This window comes from Sphaerodactylus townsendi, linkage group LG07, assembly GCF_021028975.2.
Source record: "Sphaerodactylus townsendi isolate TG3544 linkage group LG07, MPM_Stown_v2.3, whole genome shotgun sequence".
NCBI lineage: Eukaryota > Metazoa > Chordata > Lepidosauria > Squamata > Sphaerodactylidae > Sphaerodactylus > Sphaerodactylus townsendi.
Window position 1 is genome coordinate 38,740,707 of NC_059431.1, and position 19,855 is coordinate 38,760,561.

Here is a 19,855-nt window from a genome sequence, read left to right on the forward strand (position 1 = left end):
GGCTTAGACTGGAGTACTCTGTTCTGGATTGCACTGGTATTCTATTTAAGTGTACGTGCAGCCAAGTAGAATTTCAAAATCAAAACATCTAATTCAAATAGAAGTATGTTGGGGAAGGAGCCAGCACTTTTGTTTAGACTGCACTTACCTCATACTGAGCACAGAAAAACAAAGCAAAATACAGGGATAAAAACATTCTTCTTTCGTAGTAAGCTGGTTCACTGATTTTGACAATACTGAGACAATATTCTTGGCAACATTTAGTATCAGATGCAATTTCTGTTTATCTAGTTGTTTACATTAAATTATTAATGTTTGAATAACATGGGTCCTTGTCTAGATGTAGATGTAAGTTTCCCAGTTTTCTTTCTACCAACCCCTGCCATTTTAACAGCAGCTGGGGCGGGGGCGGCGGGGTGTTTACTGCTAAAAACAACACTTGCAGGATACTGCAGCTCAAGGTACTATAAAAATACAGAGCAAATCAGAACCTTTTTTCCCCATTTTCATACACTGACACTTGTTCAGTAGTTGTGACACGTGTCACAATTTTTCTCTTAAATATGAAAGATCCAGATTTGAACACAACTTTGTGTCCTCTGGCTTCAAAGGTCCATTATCTGCCGGAATGCCACATTTTCCTGCTCTTTAACAGCAGCTACTGCGAAGGCAGTGAGCAAGTTAAGATTTCTCCATTTTCTCCCTACAAAATATAAACTGATGCTGCTTGATGCCAGTGGTTGTTAAAAACACAGGAATTACAAAAAAGTTGGTGCTTTACTTTTGGGTATCCTGAACAGCTTGTACTTTTAACTCTCTGCTTGTTCCTCTGTCCAACTAATTTTCCAGTAATTTCTTTTTCTACTGGAACCATGTGAGGTTTTAATTCTCGCAAAACTGATCTGTTACTTTCTGAATAACTGAGAGCATCCATGAAAATGCCAAGTACCAGTTCAATTATCCTAGATTCTTAATGGATTTCATCTGCTTAGCAATAAGAGAGATAATGGGAGAGGGCATAGGGGGAGTTTGGATCCCACTGTACATGTGCAACTTTAATGGAGCATCATGGACACTACACAGCAAGCTTGGATCCAGCTACATAATAATTGTTTCTGCCATCAGCTGGAGTATTTCTTACATGATACAATTAGGCTGCTGCAGATCTGTCCGATAATTTCTGTTTGTGAATGTATATATGTATGAAGGAATCCCTTTCTTGCTTCAGAAGAGAATTTGGCAAAATCCCATTCCTTGAAAGGCTAGCAAATTTTCTTGTTTCAGAATCCTTGGTAGATTAATTGATCAGATGGCATACAGGTGGGGTAACACATTTCTCTCAGACTGAAAGGGTTATGCTATGGGCAGCTGTGAATTTGTTGATGGCCCTTTTTTGTCATATAATTATTTTAACTTGATCCCTTAAGGTAAAAGCCTTTGCTTTAGTTTCACATTTCACCAGTTGGTTGCTGGTTGTGACTGGTTAGCTCATAAGGCCTTGCTTATGAGCTAATAAAGTTCTGTTCTGTTTTGGTACTGATTGCTGTGGAGTTATTACAGAAAGATGCTATTGCTAAGAATACACAAAAGCAAAATAAGGGAAACTGCAGGTGGGATATACAAATTATTGGAAATTAATAAAAACACACTTTCTGGCTAGCTTAAAATAAGAAGATATCTGTAGTGATTACTCTTACACTTAAAGGCAGATCAGATCATTCATATAGAACTGACAAAAATGGGTTCTGATTACAAACTCTCCCTTCCATCCCAAATGTCAAGAATATTCTGGCAAGGAGGGTTAATCAGACTTTGATCTTGGGCCAATCAGAAAGTGTGGTGAGGTGTCCAAATGTTCCCTGGGGAAAAAAAGGCATTTTCCAAAGGATCATCCTTTTTTTTTTACTCAGACCTTTAAGAGATAAGTACAGAGCAGCTGTTAAAGGTGTCAATGGTGATTTATGCATTAGTGAGCTGCCTTGCATTAAGTGCACATTTCCTCCAAGCTGGATTCTCGATTATGCACTCATTTTGGCCACTTCAGAAGGCTCAGTGATCTCAGATCAGAGAAGCTCCACAATTTCCAAAACTGGGCAAAGTGTGATATTTCCGTCCCTTTACAGGGAAGGCAAAGGGGATTAGGGTGCATTACATTTCCTTTGGGTTTTCCAGATCTTCCCTGCATTCTCCTGCCTGCACAACAGCTCTTCTGGCCAGGATCGAAAGGGCTGTTTTGTTTTGCTTTTTAATTTTTGTGCTGCTGTAGAGCAATAGACCCATTACATTGAAATAGTCTATTGCATTATTGGTCTAAATTGACATGTTCTATTGCATTATTGATAGATCCAAGGCGACACTCCCCCCCCCCCCAAAAAAAAAGGTGGCAGGCAACCTCTCCAGAGGGAGGTTGCATAGAAATAAAAAGTAAACAAGCAAAATGGCTTATTGGATCAGCATGGCTGGGATGCTTCACAACAGGAGATTTGCCCTGCAAACAGAATACTGCAGGAAAACCACCTGGCCAAATAAACTGCTGCACCACAACCAGTAAGTGCACAAAAGGCCAATGTTAGACTGGAGCAAACTTTCCTTTGATTCTCCCTTGGGGTGACAGTTGACAGGCCATTGTGTGTCAACTAGGGTTGCCAAGTCTCCTCTGACCACCAATGGAGGATAAGAGGTAAGGTCTCCAGATAGGAGTGTAATGAGGGTGGGGCAAGTCAGGGCTCTTGCCCTGGGTGCCCGTTGCCTGGGGGCACACTGGCTACCACCCCCACTACCCCTGCCATGGCAGAAGACTGCTCTAATTCTCTTTAACCTAGTTCCAGGAAAGCAGCCAGGAAGAGATGGGGGTGGGCACAAGGCCAGGGAAGGGCACCCTCTCTGGTCTTGTCACTGCTCCCATTCTCTTCCTGGTCCCGACCACTTGCCCGGAACTGTCAAAGATAATTACATTTAAAGCAACCTCCAGGCTTCTCCTTCGGCAGTGGCGGGGTGGTGGTGGCTAGAAAAGTAGGCCAATTCTCCCCACCCCCACAATCGCTGCACCACCAAAGAATAAGAAACCCAAATGTTGCTTTAAGTTTAATTCTCTTTAACCTAGTGCCAGGCGAGCGGCCCAGAGGAGACTGGGCCGTTAGGCAGCCAGGCTGTTTGTGTTCCCCCGCTTCTCTGAGGCAGCTATGGCTTTGGGTGCAGGCCCACTGGAAGCTTCCCCTCATTCTCTTCTGCTTCCCCATATGGCTCCACCTCTGCCTGAAGCTGGGTATGCAGATGGAGAGAGAGACTGCTTCATGTGTCTTACAGGCCTTGTGTCTGATGAAGCAGAAGGAGATAAATTGTTAGGTTACCAATAGAGAGAAAAATGGTAATGACAAAAGACAAAAGTATAGGAGGGGGAACAAGGGCAAAAAGATTTATGTCACCATCTGGGTAGCTGCCTGGTGAAGGCAGCAGGAAGGTTCTGGCCAGGGAAGCATAAACACAGTTCCCAGAAGAGTCCAGATGGTCCGAAGTCAAAAACATGTACAAGGCAATCAGAGTCCAGGCAGAGTCCGAAAGAATGGTTCATGAGAACAGTCTGAAGGTTAGGGTCTGAGGCAAGGTCCAAGAGCAAGGGTCCCAAGTGCAGAAGCAGGTCTGGGGCAGAGTAACAGCAAGACCAACAACAGGTTTTGCTTCTGTAGAGGACAAACAGCTGTTAGCAATTGCCCTGTATGTCCTGCTGGAGGCAAGCAGCTGCAATCAGTTGAGTCGCTACCATCAATTCTGTGGGTGACTTACATCAACTGAGCATCCAATCTGGTGGACTTCCTGCATTTTACTAACTCTGAACTGGCACCTCTGTTCCATCGGAGGAGGGGAGATGAGGGGGCTGCATGCTGCTGGTGCTAGTGAAGTCCTCAGAGCTGCTTCAGGATCACTGCTAGCCAAGCAAGGCAGTCCTGGGATGAGACACTCGGTGCTGTCAGAGACTTCCGGGTATGTCTGTGGCACAGGTTCAGAATGCCAGTCACCCATTGTTGGGGCTGTGGGGCTTGTCCTGTTGCCCTCGCTGTCAGCTGGCTCCTCCTCACAGCTCTCGAATGCGGTGTGCTCCTTATCACTGCTGTCGCTCCCAGTCTCAGGGTGGTGCGGAGGCAGACCATGAGTTTCGAACAATAAAATAAAAGCAAGGTGGTGTCAAAGAGAGATGACACAGAAAGGATATCTGTGTCAAAAACTTTGATCACATCCTAGACCAATTTAAATTAGCAAAAGCAAGGAATATGAAGATATAAAAAGATAGGGAGTTTTACTTGTATTTTTGAGCTAATGTTTTTGTCTAGTTTTCTAAAAGGTAGCTGTTGGATTGGGCGGCGGGGTGTGTGTGCAATTTCACTGCTTGCCCCAAGTCCCATTTTTCTGTACATACACCCCTATTTCCAGATCCAGTCTAGCAAACTCTAGGAGATTTGGAGCTGGAGCCTAGAAATGTCAGGGACCTCAGTGAGATATAATACCATAGAGTCCAGCCTCCAAATCATCCATTTTCTCCAGGAGAACTGATCTCAAATCTGCAGATGAGCTGTAACTCCAGGGGATCCCTAGGACCCATCTGTAAACTGGCATCCATAGTGTCAAGTCTATAAGACAGAGTACCCATACTGAGTCAACAAAACTCCATTCTGAGTCAGCCTTCAGACTGAGTCTACAGCCACCCATTGTACTTAGCTCACTAACACAGTAATAACAATTCATTTGAATAGATGAGACACAGAGACTTTTATGAAGATGCCTTTGTAGTAGAACAAATGCTGCAAGAATAAGTGTGATTTCCTGGAGAATATTCTTGCTATTTCTTAAAGACAGCTGTATTTTTATTGCCAGTGTTTCAAAAGCTATTTGTTAATACTTTTTATTGAATGAAATCAAAGATGACAGATAGAGGGGTAAGTTGGGCTAAAGGCTAAGTTGTTGACATGGAGAAGAGAGGTCAATTGTTTTTACCACACCTTTTTCATGGTTCAGTCTTCTGATCAGCCTCCATTCATTTTCCCTGCTCATCATTTTAGCTGTTCTTCAGTAGTTGTTAGGGTGGGGTGGGGAGTATTTCCAAGTTAGAGCCAGGCATTACACCTATTTCCAACTTCTCGGCATGATTGTTCTAGTCTAGAGAGTGTTGCCATCATGCCCATAAACACTCTAAGAGTGGTTCTCAATCTTCCTAATGCCGCGACAACAGTTCCTCATGTTGTGGTGACCCCCAACCCTAACATTTATCCATTTTACAGACGGAGAACACTGATGCAGAGAACCTTGGGCGACCCCTGTGAAAGGGTCATTCGACCCCCAAAGGGGTCACGACCCACAGGTTGAGAACCGCTGAGAAAACCATACACAATGCAAATGTCTAGTGCCATATTGATTCTGTCACCTCTGCAATTTTTACACCTTTCTCAGTCCTGTTAATCTTAGACAACAATCATATGCTTTTAATGGTGTTGCCTTAATAAATATTTTACAAATGCCATTTCTGCTCAGACAAAAATATTTATTTATCAATGTATTTATTTATATGTTTATTTATTACTAGACTCAAGTCTAGTCATTTTACAAAGTCAATTATATGCATTTATATTCACACCCTTATTTCTTCACAATTTGCTAATAGCACCCTTTCATAAATATTTATGAAATAAATATTTCGGTCAGCTACAAGTGAGAGACAAGTGCAATATGTATGCTTCCACCAAGCCAAAAACTTGAAGTAAGCTGGGACATGAAGACCAAACACTCCCACCAACAAATGTGCAGCTATTAGAATAGGCTCTATCATGCTTCATATAGGGATTATCCATTCATCTTGGTTTTACATGTTATCTTTGTATGCGTATATGTGTGTATATGAGCATGCGCGCGCACACACACACACACCACTTAATTATAAAAGACATCAACTCTATCTACTTGAGAGAATTAACTACCTGAACCAGAAGTACAGTTATTCAAAGACCTATTTGCAGCTTAGGGAACTGTATACATTCAATTTGGAAAGTATTTTGAGATGAGAATGTTGGTAGAGTGGATATGGATATTGGATGATTACCTATTATTTTATATTAAATTACTCCGTAAACTTCTGCTTGCTTTTGACTAAAACCATCTGAACGTGCTTTATCTCAATGAGAGAGTTTTGTAGGGAAATAACGACCATCCTCCACAGGGATGATAATTAGGGACAATCTCCCTTTAGAATCTTGCACTAGAATTATATATGCTTCTTTCTTTACAGTGTTATGACTGAGAATATTTCCTAAGTGAATACATAAAAGTGTACATTTGGCAGTCAGACGATTATGTCATCCTTCCCATGGTTCATATGTAAAAAAAAACCCAAAAGAAGTAATTGAAGAGGATGATGCATCCTTATAATTATACAGGGATCAGTTCAGCAGAGGTAAAAGTTGCAACACATATTCAGTCATTCAACAGGTGAGAAAGATGAAAGAAACGCCTGAAGTGCAGGTAAAAAGTTTCAAAAATGTGTTCCAAGGCATACTTTTGTTTCTCTTCCTCCAAGGAGCTCAGGGTGTTCATAAAAACTAGCAAGTCAAGAATAAGAGCGGCTCAGAAGGATTAAATGTTGCCACATGCTGGAAGCCAAGCAAAGGTACTTGGTGCCCCAGGTTATAAACTTCAAGTCAGTGCCATGGGGGGCAAAACCAGAAGTCTTGTGCCCCTGAATTTAGTGTAGATGTTAAAATACAAACATTTTGGAACAGCTGTCCCCTTCTAACTTTGCATGCAGCTCAGAATAGGATCAGCCTGCTACATAAACATATGTTTATTATATTAGTAACAGCTTGCAACATACTAAAATGATGTCTTATGCTATGTTGAATATTTACCCCTCGGTCACAGGCAGCCCAATCTGGTGTGTGTGTGTATGCTAAAGTGGCTCCTGAAACCGGTGTGGAGCTGTGCCAGTGCGTTTGCCCACAGAAAAGCCAGCCACCTGAAGAACTGCACCAGCCTAAAGGGGACTTTGCCTCGCGGGGGGGGGGGGTGTTGGGATGTTCCTAGGGATGGAGCCAACCTTAGTTGGCTTCCATTGGGCTTTTGAGCCAGGAATGCCCCCTGGCACAGGCCTCTGAGTTACGCCACCTGTCCATTTTGCCCTGTGGAGGGTTTTCAGGCAGCAGGGGATTGTCCAGCGTTTGCTGCCTTCCTCCACCTCCTGGAAGATGTTTGAATTGGGCTGTAAAAGTCCCATGAACATTCCCAATGAGGATTTTTTAAAACAAGTCACTGTTGAACAGCAGAATCCTTCACACCCACACCATTATACACATATTATAAAGGAAAAAATGGCAGGTGGACCAAGCTCAATTCTGTTCTGCCAGAAGACTGTAAAGGTAGTTTTTTTATTTTTCTGCATTTTGTGCAATATACTCATTAGTTATAAAATGTTATTTTGTATATTTTCTTTATTTAAATTTCTCTTTCAAGCCAACTAATTAGAATCTCCTAAACATTAAAACTATACCACCATGAATAGCATATATCATCAGTTAGATGCACAAAGTATTCTACTGATACTAATTTAGTTTTATGCTTATGTAATACCATTTTCTGCATGTTTAACAGCATTTAATACTATATGCTTGAAGACTGCAATAATTCCTAGTCTCATGACTGTATTTATACTGTGCATTCTACCTTTACTTACAGCCAACCTTTCTCACCGAGAGTCCAGCAGAATAAAATAATAAATACAATATACTATGTGTTATTAGTTTATTCATTTTTATTCTTAACGTTTTCAGTGGTCATAATGAATGGATCAATAGAAGTGATCTGGCTGTTCTAGATTCTAGAATGTATAACTTATTCAATATTAAACTGAAAGTAAAAAAGAAAAAGAAACTTTCAGTTATCAAAAAACTGTAAAATACCACAACAAGTCAAAACTGATTGCCCCAGGCTACAAGACTCTCTTTAAAATGTTTGTGTGCAAAATTATGATGCAGTGTAGACAGGCACATACTGTTCATCAACAAGACTTTCCCTAAAGAAGCATAAATTTCAGGGGATTTCTAATTAGGCACCTGAGTTCTGCAGCAGCAGTCAACACACAGAAACAGTTTTTTTGCTTGAAGATCTGCCGTTGAAGTACAAAGCAAGATATTTGCTGGGGTGGGGGTGGGGGAAACTATCATTCAACCCATCTTCCCCATCAGAGATTACAGTATTACCAGAACTGATAGCATTGCAATCTATTTAGTGGTGCATATAGTACAGAACAGATATCTCCTTCTGTAGCATCACTATATGTGCGCAAGATCAGAAAATAATACTCTTGAAGATAAATGTCTCTCCAATTCTCAGGCAGACTGGTAACAACAGGATGGCAATTTCCCCCACTAAATTTAAACAGAACACATCTGCAGCATCCAAGGTACAGCACAATAGTGATCTAGTAGTTTCAAAACACCATGCTAAATATGCAGCTGTTGTGAAGGAATGAAGGCATTTTATAAAATTCAGTAACGTAAAAATAGTTGGACATTTAATCAGCCAGCTTCTTTACTATTCTAGATTGTAATGTGTATACAGAAGAACCCTTCTTTTTGAAAATCCCACGGACAAGAATTTCCTTCCTCCATTATAGACTGTAATGCATATATAGGCACAAGCTTCTTTTTGTCAATCTCATGTACAAAATTTCCTTTCTTCATTATTCCAGGAGTTTCTAGCACTCAGCATTGCACACTCAGGTTTTTCCCCACTTCATTGAAAAGTGTCTACAGACCCAAATGAACAATAACTCTTCATTTTCACTTTGCCTGATTTGGTAAATCCAGGTATTGTTTTCTTCAAAGGATGAAGACTTTCACATCTCTCCAAAAATATAATGAGCCTTATCAAAGCTGGCAGCACAATCTTTTCGATGGCTAAGCATGCACAGTTATGTGTACTCAGCAATGTCCAGTCAACATGTGCATTTACAGAGAAGGGTGTGGAGCTGATATATAGATTGTTCATATTAAATTCATTATTTCAACTATAATTATACAAAACAATTCACAATAGTATATCCAAATATGGAAATGAAAATATTTAAAGCAATAAGAGAAGGAAGGGATAAGAACTAAATTTATCCATATAAGATTGAAAGAGCATCATGATAAAAAGTACAAAAATACATAAAAGTAGTAAGAAAATCTTATTTACACTACATTCAATATAACAATGGAAAGGTAGTCAATAGAAGACTTAGAGCCCCATCCAAAGCAGGGGCCCCAAATTCGCTGTGGGAACGGCGCACCAGCTATGTTGGCAGATTCGCCCTCCCTGGGGCACTTACCCTGGCAGAAGAACGATTTTGCTGGCACACAGCTTCCACTGCACGCCCCTGGTGCTGGGCCACAGCACCAACTGTGGCGCCAGTGTTCCAGTACCTGCCCTGCCTCCATTGGTGCAGTGGGGGTTGTCGGGGAGTGTGGTTGGGGGAGGGGCCGACTTCAACTCTCTCCCAGCTATTTGCCACTGTATGCCGGCAGTGTCCAGTGCAGACTGAAGCCACTGAAAATGGTGGCTTAAGTCTGAACAGCCCCAAAGAGGCTGCTTGGTGGCAGGGAGGCTTTTGCATTTTTGCAGCCTCCTAATGCTGCCAGGAAGCCCTTTTGGGAGAGGCGTGGTGGTGTAGCTGCAGCACTACAGCTGGGCACCTGGCTTGTGGATGGAGCTGCCCAGCAGAAGATTGTGACCAATAAGTACTTGAGCTCACAGAACAAAAATATGTACAGCAGTGGCAATAAATAATTTTTTTTAAGACAGAAACCTGTGCTTGTCAAGTTATGGTCCCACTAGCTATTCCAATTCATAATTTTGTCATATTCCTGAATTTTTTGTTTTATGTGTGAAAGCTTGTTCTTTAAGTATTCACAACGTTCTTTTTTCTCCAGAAAGGTAGGATCCTGCAAAACAAAATAAATCAATATTGTTTTGTGCTGGACTGTAGAACCTCAAGTTGCTAGTTATACAAGGGTGGGAAAATGAATGAGATTATTTGTTATTTTGTTTTACTAGGGATCTTTAGCTTTCATTATCCATCCTGAGTCTTTGGAGTGGGAAGACAAGTGGAAATGATAAATCTAAACACAAGGATAATGAAAATTAAGACCTAGGCAAGCCTTTTCCTCTTGCCTTAAGAGAGGTTTCCTTTTTCAACATTTGGTTATGACATAAGATTTTATACAGTCAAGATATCAGTTGCACGATGAACTCTTTTGCTTCAAAAAGCATTCATGCGTAAGAGTAATGAAATCAAATTCATACTGAATCAAATCTAAACAGCCTTTTTAAAAGGTAGAAACACTAGGGTGGATGCTAGGCCCATCCCCCAACTCTGAGAGTTGGAAGCCCTCCCGCAGCCTATGGAGCTTTCTTTAAGTGGCTCTTCCTTAGGTGGAAAAGTCAAGCAAGTTGGAGGAAGGCCCCTTAGGGCTCAAAGATGGTTGGATCCACCCTGCTCACTAGAGATGTAAAATGGAAGTGAAATGCAAAGTAAACACTAATACAAGGTGGAGGAGACCTATAATTAGGATCACCTGCAGGATCTGTGACTGGGATCTCCTATAGCAGAGTCAGAAGCAGCCATGTGCATGTACAGTGTATGCATGTTAAATTGGATCCATGGTGCTGGTTTCTTAACTGTTTCTCTAAGCACACCACTCTAGACTTTTCATCAAAGAATGGGTGCTTCACAATGTACAAATTAGTTTTGTGAATGCTGGTTAATTTTTATTATGCATTGGAATGAAAAAGTCATAAGACATATCCTTTTGCTTTTTATGATCTATTGTAAACACCATCCTTTTCTTTTTTTCACTTCTTTCCTTCCTTTTGTTTTATCAAATTATGATGTTGCAAAATGTATGTAATAATTATAATAAAAAACTGAAATGGAAAGGAGAAAACCCAAAAACAATCTGAGTACTCCAGATAAATTATACTGTCCTTTGCCTCGCAATCAATACATTACAGGCCAGATATTTCTTGATATGGTCGCCAACTTTGATATGCCCTATTCAAATGGATGTAAATATTAACCTTTTTAAAGTCAGTACATTTTAAAAGTGTTTATATATTGTTGAGTGGTATTATATAAACCAATAGGTATTTTGCAACACTCACGTTCTTTTTCTTTTGATACTCTTGCAATACTTTTGAAATTCTATCATGTTCCTGTAAAGAAAAAAACAAGCATTTTAAAATGTATCTCTATTTCTCTGTAGTCTGATTTCTGTCTCCTAAAACCTTATTTTGACTGTACTACTACAGTTCGGAATATTAGAAGAGTAGAAGAAGAAGAGTTTTGATTTATACCCTGCCTTTCTTTCCTGTAAGGAGATTCAAGACAGCTTACAAACTACTTTTCCTTCCTCTCCCCACAACAGACACCTTGTGAGACACCTTCTGAGAGAACTGTGATTAGCCCAGGGTCATCCAGCAGGAGTGGACAAACAAATCTGATTCTCCAGATAAGACTCCACCACTCATGTGGAGGTATGGGACTCAAACCTGGTTCTCTAGATTAGAGTCCACCTGCACTTAACACCATGCTGGCTCCTAAAAGAGTCACTGAGTTGTCAGACAAAGGATGGCAGGGTCTAGGCAGCTGCAAAGTTCTATTACAGTCTGCCAGGCTCTACCATATCAAATTGAATAAAGGCGTATGATTATCACTAGCTCCAGTAATGTCCATTCGGGGCAACTGTTTGTCAACTACCACATATTTTTCTGCTTCTACCCTGAAAAGCAGTGGTCTCTTGGTCAATAGGATGGGATACCCAATAAACAGGGCTTAAAATGCAGAAATCTGAAAAGAAGCAGAAACTTAAGACAGTGCTGAAATAAAGCATAAGTCGTTTAAATATGACATGTTAAATGATGAGGAAATTACATAGTAGGAGCACAGATGTAGTAATACACTTCTCTGGTTCTCAAGAAACACCCCCCAAAAGACCAAATTTGTTTATAAACAAAATGCTTGTTCATTTTGGTACTTACGAGGGTGTTTCCGGGTTGCTGAGGAAGCTTCCTCATCAGCGCATCTAGCTCATCAAATTTCTTTAAGACTGCATGAACCTCAGCAGACAGTTCTTTATATTCAGCAAACTGATCATTAAAGACAGCTTTATAGCGGTCTCTTTCCTCATCTCTACGAATTATTGGGTATTTTCTGTAATCAATATAATAATGACAAGTCATAATTTTAACTGTGAACAAGATGCAAAGATACGCTGTTTTTATGAAAATATCTTGTTTAGGATAAAACGGAAAATTGCTAAGTAGAGGAATATGCATCAATAAGGATTCAGTCCCTGTACCATTTTTACCATCTTCAGCAAAAAATAACAAGGCTCATTTGGTCATCTGAAACATTTTCCAGATTTCCCCTTTGTCGTTTTTATTCTGTCCTCCTTCCAATTTTAATCCCAAAATAGCCCTTCGAGGTAGGTGAGATTAAAACAGAAAAGGAAACTTAATGGTGCAAGGTGACCAAGAAGCTTCAGAAATAAGTGGGAATCTAAATAAGGTCTCCCAATCCTAGTCCAACACTATCCCCTGCTTCATACTGGCTCTCAATCAATTGAAGTCATTTATGCACCATATACATTTTAGTTTGGATCTTCTTACAGCATGAATGGTTTTGATCTGAGCTAACGAGCACAGGTTTTAGAACACAGTGATGGACAATATCTGGTTAATTTCAGCCAATTCTGCTGTTCTTTTGCACTTCTCTGATACCAGCTGATTCAGTCAGAAAGGGTATATTTTCGTGATAAATACAAATATCCATATAGCAACTTGCCTTCTACGGTACTGAACTTCTAAAACAAACTCACTATAAAAAGCAAACAAAACATTCTTTTAAACTGATAACTACCGGTATATTAACTTTGCAAACTAAAACTATTCACCCTAAATTATAAGTGTGTGTCAATATAACTTAGTGACAAATTAATCAATATGAGACATCAGTATCTTAGTATACTTCTAAGATGGAAAGAGCATGGAAAATATCCCACTCTCAGAGTAAACTTCATAAGGAATGTTAAAGAGGCACTCACGCTAAGTAATCTGGCATCACTATAGGCTTGGGAATATGTCCTGCTGGTATATGGCCATTGAGCAGTTCAGGTTCAATTTCCAAAGGTTTATTTTTCTTTTGATATTTTACTTGTTTGGGACTATCACCTTCATCTTCATTCTAAATAAAAACAATATCAAGATTAGTTATAACACATGTTTTTAAAAATTAAAAGAGCTTTGCCCGGCATAGTGAATGGCAGACATTCACTTATAATTTCCAGATCACGGATCTCCAAAATCAACCTTTTAAGACAAGAATGGATTAAATATACAATTCCAAGATGGTGAAATTACCAACTTCAGCCTTATGCAAGAATACCAACTTTGTCTATTAACAGTATATTAATCTTCCACAATTTAGGTGGCTGTTGACTATTTGCTGTTTCATGTCAATACATAAGAGACATGCAGAGCGGCTTCTACCAATTACAAAATAGTGCTTGACAAATCACCATTAGAAATGTATGGATGGAAAAGGGAAGACACTATTTAACTCCCCCTCCCCAACACACATTTTATACATTCTCATTTCCTTGAGCAGGTTGATTTTGCCATCTTTTATGGAGCATTTTCAGTCCTCATCAAGCCACTGGGGGAGTGTTTAGATGCCTATCTGAGGATTCCCAAAGCATGTAGACACCCTCACACTGTTTGTAGGAGACCCTATGCTGGTCTCATTATCCACACAGGTCAGCCACTTTACTAAAATGATTGGCATACTTAATACTTCTGCAGTAATGATAATTTGATGGTATGCAAGACACAGAAGCAATGGAATCTTTGTACAGATGATACAGTCTAAGCAGAATACAAGCAAAAGCTTTTTTGAAAGAGTAACAATCACAGTGGTGGAAGAGATCGGGGGTTAGATCCTGCAGAAGACTTTAGGAGTAAAATTGGCAGAGCAGAGCCTTCTTTCAACATGCCAATATGCACCTTGAAGGTCTTCTCTGAGAGTCAGAAGACCATTCTGAACAAATCAGATCACAGCATGGAGAAGTGCAGTAAGCAGGGGAGATTGGGTGAAATCACTCCATGTCTTCAACAAGCTTTCCTGCTGAATCTATCCCCATGAGGGTAAATGCAGAATTTTTTCAGTTGACACTTGAATTATGGATCCCATAATGGACCCTCAAAAAACATTCTCTGTACACACATTTAAGGAATATCCAATGGCTACACTACAGGATTATCAGGTTGCTGCCAAAGCCTGAGCAATAACTTTTACAATGCTAAAGTTAAACAATTTACACCTGCAAAGATGACAAAGTCCAACATATAAAGCTAAACTGGATGACACCACTCTCTTTTATGTAAGAGTTCTTCTGGAGATAAAAAAGAAAAGGGGAAAAATACACATTCCAGAATAACTTTTAACAACTTTCTGCATATACTGCTCATCATACCAGAATGAGGCACATGTGCTACAGTTCACTGGGGTAGATCAAACCATCCTCTAAGTATCCCTTCTCAAACCGAAGAGCTACTTAAGTTGGAGGAAGGCTCCTTATACTGGAGGAAGACTTCAAACTTGAGTAAAAAGGAAAGGCTGGGGCATAAATATTTTAATAAATAAATGAGTAAACTTTGCTCAGTGGAACAGTGGGATTTGAAAATTGGCTACCAGATGAAAGCAGACAATGAGTTGTGGAACAGAATTCAATAAATCCATTTGCCTGTTCAACATGCCTCTCCACCATCTCAGCCCTGTGCATGCACCCCGGCTTGTTCTAGATGCCCAGTGCAAAGAACCCCTTCCCACTAGGACATTTGCTGGAAATGTCTGTAAATTTTGCATTTTTATATTTGCATATATATTTATAAATATATATAGAACAAAACACACATGTTATTCTTACCATTCTTTTTGGTTGAAAAGATTGTGTCTTCATCTAATAAAAACAAAAGATCAACACTAAGCATTTAAAGTGCAAAAGTAAAAGTCCTTGAAATGCAATATACATGTGATTGCAATTCTAAAAAGCCAGCTCACTATTTGAATTGAATTAATAAGATGAGAAATACAATAACTACTAGTACTGATTAATAAAGCTTTGGAATAACCACCCCTCAGAGGTTTGCCAGACTCCTACCCTTTGTCGGGTGCCTGCCCTTTATGGGTTTAGGTGCTTGGCAAAGACTCTCCTCTTCACCCAGTCATCTGGTTAGCCTTCCTGGGTGCTCACTCTATGATGTGATGCTGCTGGGGGCTGGGGGGTGAGGATTATGTGAGGATTCAACTGTTGTATGTTGTAGTGTTTTAAAGGAATGGTTTTATGTATCGGGATATTTTAATGTCGCAGCTGCCTAGAATAAATTTAATAAATAAATAGATAGATAAATAAATAAATCCTGATATGTGCATAACATAAATCTGAATTTTAGTGTTGGATCCTAAAGAGTCTTTCAAAATCCTGAAAACCTCTTTCACTTTTTAAAAAGTAGTATAGCATTTTAGATGTTACAGTACTGTTCAACAAAACCTTGAACTTGCATATTCCCGTACCAAAGAATCTACAGTAATTTTACAAATATTTATGGCAGCGAACAACAATTGCTAGGGTATGCCAAGGCAATCCAGCAGGGATTAGCCCTGGAAAGTGGCTTCATCCCCTCATCTGATGGAGGGCCAATGCTTTCATCTTTCCCCAGAAGAAGTTCAGTGGGAGCTCCATCAATAGGGCCAATGAGCAAGAGGCGAAGAGGCAGGGCACCAAGCCAATTGTCTCTGCCCTGTTGGGTCCCTACTGCCTCTTCAGCATGTCTGACCACACTGCCCTCCTGAAAAGGGTGGGGTTCAGCACAGACACCCCCCGCCGCCCACTAGGGTTTAATGGTCCATCCACATGTATGATCTAGATGGCATTGCCGCAGCCCTGATTTGCTACTCACACATGACAACAGTTACTACTGCTAGAAGCTGAATAATGATGTGGCACAAAACTTAAGACTTACCATACATAATTAGAAAGAAAAACAGCAAGTTAAAAATGATATCACATAATGAAGGAAAGTTCAGTCACAACAGAATAAGACTAGCTCAATCAAACATTTCAATTTAACAGAAACCCTTTGTAATGTAAATGCAAGTAAGGATCAAACATATTGACATCTACCAAAACAATATATCATCATAGTTGCATTGGGCCTGCAAGATAACTCTGGAATTAAGTCTGTTACATAAAGAGAAAACCCCCATATTTGGTTGACAGCACAGAAATGTGTGTCCACTAAATGGAAGAGAATATATGATGCTCACTTAACTACAGTAATCACTACAAGTATACTAGGCAACACCTACAATCAGGAGTATAAATAATCAAACACCAGCAAATACACCAATGTTATTTGATATTATATATGGAACTGAAATCATATGATATGAGTTTATTATTTGGAGAGAGAGATCCAAGACAAGAAATGAATGAATGGCACTTCAGTAATTTTCAAACTGACAAATGAGATGCCCTCCAAAAGATGACTTACCTCTTGTTCCAAAAATTCCCTGTGCCTTCGTGCACTTTCGTGCCTCCACAATTTTAGGCAAATAATTGCACCAATAAGATAAATAATTGTTGTTACAAACAAGAAGATCATTCCTGCTGTCTGTCCTCCTTCTATACGGCAAAATGATGCACTCAATGGTGAGTTAAATAATGGGTAGTAGCATAGTCCTCCTCTATTAGCATCATTTACGTAGACTATAGCAGCTGACATGTACAAAATGAACAAAGCAACATTGATCCCAAATTCAGTTAAAGGCCACCAGTGGGAATCTAGGAGAATGGTCCTATAGTACATTGACATGCCAAGTGCCAGAAGGATAATAGTCACAATCCAAGCAAGTCCTGCTACCACAAGAACAAAGGGTGTTTTAGGTCCACTGTAATAGTAGCCTCCATACATGCTGCTTGACCCATAGCTATATGGTTGCGAATAGCCATATGCATTGTACCATTCATTGTCTTTGTGAATATAAGCTGTGACACAGGCAAACACACCTGCCCCTAAAAGTAGTTCAACAATACCCAGGATCCTAAGCAGCCCTGCCCATGATTTCATGTAAGAGTATCTCTGATTATAAGCTTCTACTTTCTCACTGTAAGCCAGAGCCGTTTGAGTTTGCTGCTCCAAAGACCCATAAGGATCAGGTGGAATCATGGCTTCAGCTTCTTTGCGTGAATTGTAGGTTCCTCCTGATCCTCCATATGGATCTTGGTAAGAGCTGGGAACTGAAGTTTGTTCTGATCGCTTCGGAGTAAGAGTAGGTGATGAGGGTGGAGAGCATTCAACACCATCAGAAATTGCAGATACTGGTTTATTCCATTCAAGATCATTTTTCTTCCCTTTGAAGAAGTTCTTCCATGAGTCTGGAACAAATTTTCTTACTGGCTTGAGATCAGAGACCTCAGCTGGTTCTTCACTGTCACTGGGATAAAATTCAGGCCCAAAGGGTGGTTGTAATGGTAGAGGAGGTGGTGGAAAGGACGCACCATTCAGTATTTCCTCATTATCCTGAAAATCAGTTTCAGCATTGTCTTGTGAAAGAGAATCAATGTGCACTTCATCATAATGAACAGATCTACCAGGCTGCCTTGGTCTGTGTTCTGCTGGTGCGTTCCTTGAAGACATTTGAAACCTCTCCCCCTGTTTCAGAAATTAAAATAAAGTGTAAGATATAAAAAACTACTTTCCTTGTTTTGTTTCTGCCAAATGGTGGGCGAGTGGGGTGGGGGAACAACTTCCAAGTGTACTTGCCATGAAGAAAAACAAGGTTTCTGTCCCAAGCTTAAAAAATTTAAATCCTTTTTTCAAATTTGTACAGTCCAATTTTTTTTTTACAGGACTCTCGGAGCTCACCAAAGCTTAACCACTAAACCAATGAAAGAATTTTGTCCGGGACATTAAAAAGCAACAACAAATAGAGTCAAGCGTTTAAAGCCTTCTCCTCACTAACCAGTAATTTTCAGTTTGTCCTCACATATTCCCAGGATCGGAGATTGATGTTTCCCAGTCGTCACAGTTCTTCCTTTCGACACTGGTCAGTATTCAGACATGAAAAGAAAAGCGAGCCTCCAAACACATGGATTAAGAGACTGCGAACAAACCATGCCCACTTCCTCATCACCCTGACCTTTTCCCCCATCCAAGTTGGGAACTTTGGCTCAAACCCACTTCTCTGCTAAGAAAAAGAAACTCCAAAATACCTCACGGAAACTTGGGGTCGCAGCCTACAAATCTCGGGCCTTTTGAAGGCGGAGTGCCAAGATTTCCCCTTCCTTGGCTTTCTTCCCGCTTCTCTTCCCCTCGCCCGGCCAGGCACCTCCCTCAGGAAGCGGAGACAGGGAGCCACACCTCGCCTGCTCCGGGGCCGCTCCCACCTGAAGGGGGCACGATTCACCCTCCGCCAGGTCAAAGGCTGGATCAGGCCGAAGCCTTCCTGTCCGTCAGTCCCAGCTCAGCTCAGGAAATGGGGAGGGCTAAACAAAAGCCAAAACAAAAAAACAAAAAAACAAATCCCTGGAATGGCGGCAGGAAAAGGGCTCCACGGCGCAGAGGCAGTCCCCCAGACGCGACTCTTTGCTGCCTGCGGCAAATGTCTCTTTCCATCTCGCCCATCCGCCCATTACAGGTAGAGACTCACCTGTCGGACCGCCCCCTCCAGGTGAAGACGTCACTGCTCTCGCTCGAGACTTTCCCCGCTGAAAGTTCCTCCACCCCACCTTGGAAATTTATGAGCGTAATTTTTTTTCAACCGTACTGGTGCTGCAGGCAGTTTACTAACTATGGCGATGTCAGTGTAAACAACAGTTGGAAACTGAATAGTTGTAACGAAGGGTTAGGAATGGCACGCTGGAAATTTTAAGAATTTCAGGTGTGGTGTTGAAGGCCAGTACCTGCTAAGACAAAAGAGAGCCTAAAATGGTGTCGAGAAAGGCTCATACCCAGATCACACACCTGATGGAAGACCACAGGGTCAGCTGAAGGAAGCTGCCTTGCGCTCCATATCACAGGTGTCACAAGAGTTGGGCAGGTGAGACAAAGTCAGGCACTAGCCAGCCTAGTACTGTGGTCAAAGTTTCAGATTAGGATCTGGAAAACCCAAGTCCGAATCCCCACTCATGCCATGGAAGTTTGCTGGTGGCCTTGGACCAGTCACACACTTCAGCCAAACCTACCTCACAGGGCTGTTGTGAGAATAAAATAGAGAATATAAGCAGCTTTAGGTCCCCATTGGGGAGAAAGGCAGATTTTAAATACATAAGTAAATAAAAATACTAATGTGCCCATGCTTCTCACAAGATGAAGCTAGACAACACAATTCCTCTATACCTCAGAGAGAAGTCCGACTGTGTTGTGCCTATGCTATTTGTTTTGCAAGGGCTGACTTGGATAAACCTATGAGGAATAACATGGACCTGGCAGCAGCTGGCTTGGTGAGGAAGAGCATGCACATGTGGCTTCGCTGTGCTGGCCTAGTCATCACTTATGAGCACAGGGATGATGCAGCTGGCTTGGCCCTGCAAAGTCTGGGTGTGGTGCCACCAGCGTGGATAATTGTGCACCTTTCTGTTCAGCTGGCTCTGTGGCTCTATCAGATAGGCTGTTTTGGCCACCCAATCCTTGCTGGGGGTATGCATGCAGTTTTTAAAAAGTAGGACAATTTCATCACATGTTCCTAGAAAAACCATTGGCCTCCCTAAATCCACAC

At 40.9% G+C, this 19,855-nt stretch overlaps 1 protein-coding gene across 2 annotated transcripts; it reads right to left on the bottom strand.

Moving 5' to 3' along the window:
- Positions 1-7,774: 7,774 nt before the first annotated feature.
- MARVELD2 (MARVEL domain containing 2) lies at positions 7,775-18,758 on the bottom strand. 2 transcript variants are annotated; one of them, XM_048504556.1, is made up of 7 exons: positions 18,351-18,758; positions 16,630-17,790; positions 15,003-15,035; positions 13,122-13,261; positions 12,058-12,229; positions 11,182-11,232; positions 7,775-9,962 (listed from the first exon to the last, which is right to left on the bottom strand). In XM_048504556.1, the coding sequence occupies exons 2-7, from the start codon at positions 17,773-17,775 to the stop codon at positions 9,852-9,854; spliced, it is 1,653 nt and encodes a 550-aa protein (XP_048360513.1). In that variant the 5' UTR covers positions 17,776-17,790; positions 18,351-18,758; the 3' UTR covers positions 7,775-9,851. The 2 variants fall into 2 exon arrangements, with proteins under 2 accessions (XP_048360513.1, XP_048360514.1); XM_048504557.1 differs by lacking the exon at positions 16,630-17,790.
- Positions 18,759-19,855: the final 1,097 nt, after the last annotated feature.

Excerpts from the sequence above, each read along its gene's own strand:
- MARVELD2 (XM_048504556.1), bottom strand. The coding sequence starts at position 17,775 with ATGTCTTCAAGGAACGCACCAGCAGAACACAGACCAAGGCAGCCTGGT. Across the intron at positions 12,230-13,121 it reads GTGATGCCAGATTACTTAGC|AAAATACCCAATAATTCGTA; the intron begins GTGAGTGCCTCT and ends TATTGATTACAG. Across the intron at positions 9,963-11,181 it reads AGTATCAAAAGAAAAAGAAC|GATCCTACCTTTCTGGAGAA; the intron begins GTGAGTGTTGCA and ends TTTGTTTTGCAG.